General features: G+C 31.5%; 1 protein-coding gene across 1 annotated transcript; it reads right to left on the bottom strand.

The window, feature by feature from the left end:
- Window positions 1-434: 434 nt before the first annotated feature.
- On the bottom strand, window positions 435-2,552 carry LOC100798446 (E3 ubiquitin-protein ligase PUB24). Its single transcript, XM_014768409.3, has 2 exons — window positions 1,764-2,552; window positions 435-1,614 (listed from the first exon to the last, which is right to left on the bottom strand). Exons 1-2 carry the CDS (start codon window positions 2,271-2,273, stop codon window positions 904-906), a joined length of 1,221 nt encoding a protein of 406 aa, XP_014623895.2. The 5' UTR covers window positions 2,274-2,552; the 3' UTR covers window positions 435-903.
- Between the last annotated feature and the right edge of the window lie 3,971 nt (window positions 2,553-6,523).

Raw genomic sequence — 6,523 nt, forward strand, 5'->3', positions numbered from 1 at the left:
TATATAAATCTTGTTATCCATTAACCATAAATTAGATACCCAAAAAAGAGCATGCTTAGTCATATTTTCTTGGAAGTTATAACAAAAACAATTTTCAATGCATCAATTCAACTAAGGTTCATTTAGTAAAATATAATATTTCACATAGTTTTTAAGTCACGTAAATCTTAGAGATAAAAATCTAATTCTCAATATGCACGTACCTTATCTTTTGGCTTAAAACTCTATACGTAAATCCATTAAGAAGAACTTGTAAAAAGAGGGCACGGTGAATGTGTCCTCACGACGAGAGATAATGAGAGTTTAAGGTTTTTTTTTTGTTATTATGTTATTGATACAAAATATCTATCACTTTGATGATTGATTTTCATACTAAAACCTTAATTAAGAAAATTAAGTTTAACACCACTCAAACCAACAACTCGTTGGTAGAGTAGAAGGCCTATCATTCAGAGTGAGACAATGAAAGTGGGAGGCCATTACAAAGGCTAACATTCAAAATTAAAAAAAAATAAAGATTAAATTAGGAATATTAGGAATAAAGTGATCTTTTAATAAAACATTACATTAAAAACTAAAATATAAAATTTGCTATAAGGTCCTTACCTTTAAATAGCAAAAAAAAAAAATTGATTGGCTAACATGGTTATATAATCCACATGACTTTTCATGATTAGACTATATATAATACATACTAGTATAACTTATTTTAAATTCATACTCAAGTAACAACCTAAAATATATTACACACTTGAGTGACATGATATCTACCACAAACAAAGAAAATAAGCACAATACAAAAAATATTTTCAAGTGTACATGCTTAGTGCTTCTTCTTGGTATTGAAGACAACAAAAGCATCACACAATTCACACAAACCTCCAAGTTACGAAGATGCCATCATCAGTATTTCACGTATCCACCAAAAGACGTATTGGGAATGCAAGGAGAGTTCGCCCAAACCTCAGAGTGCCCCTTGAGAATCTCCATCGCTTTGTCCTTCAAATACTTGGCACGATCAGCCTGAAGCACCATGCAAAGCTTCGCCACAGTCCCCACTCTCAACATCTCCTGCAAGACCATGGTCGTGCCCGAAAACTTCGAAACCTGTGAGAGAACAAACACGGCCCTATCGTCCACCGATGCCGAAACCTTCAGTATTCTCTCCGTCACCACCGCGATGGACCCTTCGTGGCTCAGAAACTTGGCTCTTCCGTTGGCGCAAGAGCACAAATGAAACAATATTGCTAGGGTTAGTTCCGTGATTCTTTTTTCTGGTTCCATTAGTTCGATCTCAATGAGTTCGTGAACCAAACCAGCTTCCACCATCGTGATTCTGTGTCGTGTCATGGAAGAAGCTCTTAGCAAGACGTGAAGTGCAGCATTCACCCCTTGTTGTGTTATCGCATGATGTCCTAGAATCTTCACCATTGTTTCGAAGAACGAGGGTTTGAGCCTCTCGAGAACGCGACACATGTCGTCCTTGCTGATGATTTTTTTTAGCACTTGAACCGCGTGTGATTTCACGGCTATGGAGTTTTCCATTTCGTCATGGCTTAGAAGCCATGCTAGAGAATCCAGTATTTGATCGTTGTCCTTTAGGAGAATTGCACACTGCAAGAAAAACTAAATAAATTGGGCCACGGAATAATTTGTGTAATTTAAAAAAAAAAAAGGTTTATCATTTGTGATAAGGTAGAAAAAGCAATTTTCAACACAAAATTCAGTCACTAATTCTTTGATTTTTTGGTAGTGAGACTCACTTCCTCCCTGGGGATCTTGACAAATTGCAATATGCTAAGAGCTTCTTCGAGACCCTTTTGAATTTGACCCTTTTTATAACAATTCACAATGAACATGATCATGGCCCTTGGCACACCAGCCTCTAGCAAGCACTTTTTGTTCCTCTCGCTCTCCGCGGCAAGAAGCTCCAATTGCAAGAGGCTTTTGGGGTCATTGAGGTCTTTGAGGAGTTTAAGGACTTGTATTTTGTTGAGAGGGGATTTTGGGGTCGGAATCCGAACGATGCCAAGTGAAGCGTTTTGGGTGCACCAAGCTTGGATCAATCGGCGAAGGGTGTGGTTAGGGGTTAGGTCAGAGTCTCTAGGGAGGGGTTGGTTGGACACGGGGCATGTGGTGTTCTTGTTGGTGAATAGCCATTGCTCTATGCTTTCACGATCATATGTTATGCCCGTTATGGCCGTAACGGGGTCCTTCATGATTTGGAGGGATATTGGGCATATGAAGTATTGAGGAACTTCAATTTCGTCCATGTGAAAAAAATTGGAAACCAATAATGGAGTACTAGTTTTGTGAAAAATGTACGCAAGAAGAAAAATGCAAGAATTTGGCGTGTTTATTGTGAAGAGAGTGTGTGTGAAAGGAAAACTAAGAGGGAGCAAGAAGAACGAGAGGGTGCTAAATGAATGGTAAGAGAATGCGGCTTAGAGATTTATATATTTTGAATTATAAAGAGGTGATTGTTTGGTCTGAGGTCAAAGGTCCAAGTGTGACATATAAATATTTATGGCAAGGTTTTAATTTCTTCATTCTTACCTATTCGGTGGTCAAAGGAAGAAAAAGTAATGAAGAATGGGGAGCCAAAATTAATTAAAGCGAGGGGAATTAGTTGTGACGTGTGTAGTGTAGTCTTGAAATTTAAGATATATCCTTTAATTTGTTGTTCAAATTAAAGAGATGGGGCAAGGATCGTAAGGTCAAATCTCTAATTAATTTTTATTTATTGCATCAAATCTCTAATTAATTAAAATTGTGTTAAACAATTTTTTTAGAAAAATATTGCAAAATTAATTAAACTAAGCGGGAAAAGATTAGTTCAAACGTGAAGATTATTATATTGGGTGTTTTTATTTTGAGGTTATCTGCATTCGTATCTGCCAGAAAAGGAAGCAATTAAATGTTTCATGACCATGTTGGGAATGGGAGTCAATTATTCGCAAAAAAATAGGATACTTATTCTTACTACATCTGAATCTGATCACATGGTCAAGTTGAAAGTTGAAACAAGTGTTAATAGTTTGCTTTTTTCATTTGGCTGGAGATTCCTATTATTATTTTGTCCAACATAATAAATTAATTTACATATATACGTTTCACATCTGCTATATATTAATTATAGGCGCCAATTGAGCGCTATTATAATATTTTTTGATGAATATATATATATATATATATATGAGAGAAAATATTTTATATAAAAATAAAAAGATTAAATTTAAACTGTATAATCACATATGAAATGTTAAAATTTAATATTAAAAAATTACATGATTTTTAAAATTATCACATAACATTAAATCTATATATAAATGTTACTGAGTATTTTGTAATAGTACTCGTGTTCAATTATTTGTCATCAATTTCTTCCTATTAAATTCTCTTACAAACATCTCTTTGAAAAGACAAAACAACAACAAAAGTGAAATGAACACGTTGCTCCACCTAGCTTTCCCAACTAACATACAAGAAATAAGTTGTGTATGAACATATTTTGTAATAAGTATTTTGATTTAATAAATAAATAAACCATTAGGATGAGGGGGGAAAATCATTTTTCAATGAGCAAATTAAGTTTTATTAAGAAACTGATCACATCAAGGCACAAGAATCTTACATGCATGATAGATCAAAGGAGTAAAGAAAAACAAGTTATGGGGATGCTCCAGTGGTGAATCTAAAATCCTAAACAAGTCGGTGTAAGAAAGCTATTTACTTAGTAACTTTCATTATTGAGTAGAATCATTAGGGTAGACCTAGCTAATGGTAGGAGGTTTGTGATAATATACATGAGATTATATGTTTAAATTTCAGTGTGGTTATTGTACATAAAAAAAATTATCACTATTAAAAAGATAAGGCATAAGCCATAAGTATCCTTGAAATAATTTAACAAAAAGTGACAATGTTACTTATATTTTAACATAATATATCGAACAAATTAATAAAAGAACAATCTAACTATATATAATCAAGTAATCAACAACGTGAAGAGGGTGTCGATATTTCTTCGGACGAACTTTGCAAGGCAAGCATATCGTGAGTTCCGCGCAAGCTTTTTGGTTTCCTCTTCTTTGCATAGCCCCGTAGCTAAGTTAATACGATTGGATTCCACTTTTTGCAGTCATTGGGATGACTCAAAGTAAACGTTAGAGTTAGCATTAATTAATATAGTACGTAAATATAGCGACGAAGTACTCTATGTATGAGCCTCATGTATACAGTATACTATAATGTCTTCGCGCTGACCGCCATGTCCACATTTATCTCGTTAGTCATTAGTTTTCCATTTATTTTTCGTTGACATTTTTTTCTCAATGAACAGATGGAGCTACCTAGTGATCAGTTCATCTTTGATGAATTTGGCTGAAAAATAAAAATTGAGAGAAAGAGAGAATTAATGAAATACAGCACATTAATTCTACGAAGAAATTTATTCACTGAAGATAGGTACCTAAATCGCTTTGCTTGCACTTTAGTTCACGATCTATCTTTTCGCACTAGATCTTACTTTTAATAAATAAATAAAAAAGTTATAGAAACAAAAAGATGGATGAATATCCCTTTAAAATAGTAAAAAAAAAAAAAGATTCTTCTGATAATCTTTATATGTTTTAACAAGAAGGTCGGGACGGAAATTATTTTATAGCTAGTTGATGCATCCGTGTATAATTTATAAGAGATTAAAATATGTTTATCATTTTTATAAAATTAAATGATAAAGTTTGATTTTTGTCACATGAATTTTTTTTCATCCTCCAAAATGAAAGCATTGTTGAAATTTCAATGATTAATATGAAATAATATTATAAGATAATTATATTAGTTATTTATCATTAATAAAAAAAATTTATGTGGTCAAATTAAATGAGTTTAATAGACTACTAAATAAGATGATGAGTTTAAATGAGGATATACCATTATTGGTCTATTAGGAAATAATAAGACTCTATCATGTTAACACACTAGAAGATTATAGTTTTCAATATATGAAATCAATACTTCTTCTCATCTAATAAGAAGGTTCCATTGAGAAATAAAAGAATTTCAATTGAAAAAGAATCATAAAACCGCTAGCTACTATAATAAAGTTGATTGTTTGTAATTTCACAATAATTATTCAAGAACCTTAGATAAAAAACCATTAATGAATTCATATATTTTATTCTGATCCTTAATAATCAAACATGTAAATTTTAAGATTTGTATTTTTTGACTTCCGCATAAAGAATACAAAATATTGAATTAAGGATTAAAGATTTTCAACAAGAAACATAGAAGATTGTTTGATTATTAGGAATTAATATTTAAAGTTTTTTTAATATTGATTTCATTTTAGTATATATATTTTTGGCATAACCATTTGGTATCAAATTTTTATTTATATTGATTTAGAACTGGTAAGTATATATTTTTGTGTATATATTTATGAATCTGTGAATTTGATTTCCGTGAATGATATATGAAATAATATCCAATATATGATTATTCATGAATGAGGGAATGCTTTATACATAAAAAATAAATAATTTTTGTTTGAAATTAAGAAATCCATGAATGTCTTGTGGCTAATAACCTTATATTCTTGGAAGTAAGAATTAGAAATTGCTGAAAGGTGAGAAATTAAAGTTTTTTTTTTTTTTTTTGGATTTATGATTCAGAGAATGGTTGATGAAAATCGTTGATAATTTCCAAAACAGTATATTAATTTTACTTTGGGCCCATCACGTATTTACGAATTACACTGAGCCTTTTTTTTTTATAATCGCTGCCAATGTTTTATAAAGCTTACCGGTGCATTGATATGATTGAGATTTAAATTTATTTTTAATCAACCAGTATATACAGTTTTGAGGGTTGAAATTAAAAGGATACTCTCCAAGATCATTTTTTCTCACTCAAGGAAGACTCGGCGGTCATGAACGTGATTGCTAAGTGATATAGATATACAGTTTTTTTGGTTTTGTAGCGTGAAACTTTTGTAAATTTAAGACTTTTTATTTTGATTAAATTGTTAGGTATTTTTAGTTGGACTAATTGAAATAATATATTGTTAAAGTAACTTTTGTTGGGTAGGTTAATTTGATTGAATTTACATAAATGTTGTATGAAATTATTTATACAAATTGTGTTTTGTTGGATCAAGTGGCCTCGAAATAATTAAGAAGGGGGGTTGAATTAATTATTACTGAACTTTTACTAATTAAAAAAAATTACCCTTCTTAGCCTTGTACTATGTTGTTAAGAAAGTAAAGAATAAAAATAAAAACTTAACCAAAAGTAAAAGCGATAATTAAAGTGCACAACGGAAATTAAAAGAGTAGGGAAGAAGAAGACAAACACACAAGAGTTTTATACTGGTTCGGCAACAACTCGTGTCTACATTCAGTCCCCAAGCGAATTGCGGTCCTTGAGATTTCTTTTCAACCTTGTAAATTATTTTACAACCAAAGATCCACAAGAGATGTACTCTCCCTTGTTCTCTTTGAACAACCTAGTAGATGTA

This window comes from Glycine max, chromosome 2 (genome assembly GCF_000004515.6).
Source record: "Glycine max cultivar Williams 82 chromosome 2, Glycine_max_v4.0, whole genome shotgun sequence".
Taxonomy (NCBI): Eukaryota; Viridiplantae; Streptophyta; class Magnoliopsida; order Fabales; family Fabaceae; genus Glycine; species Glycine max.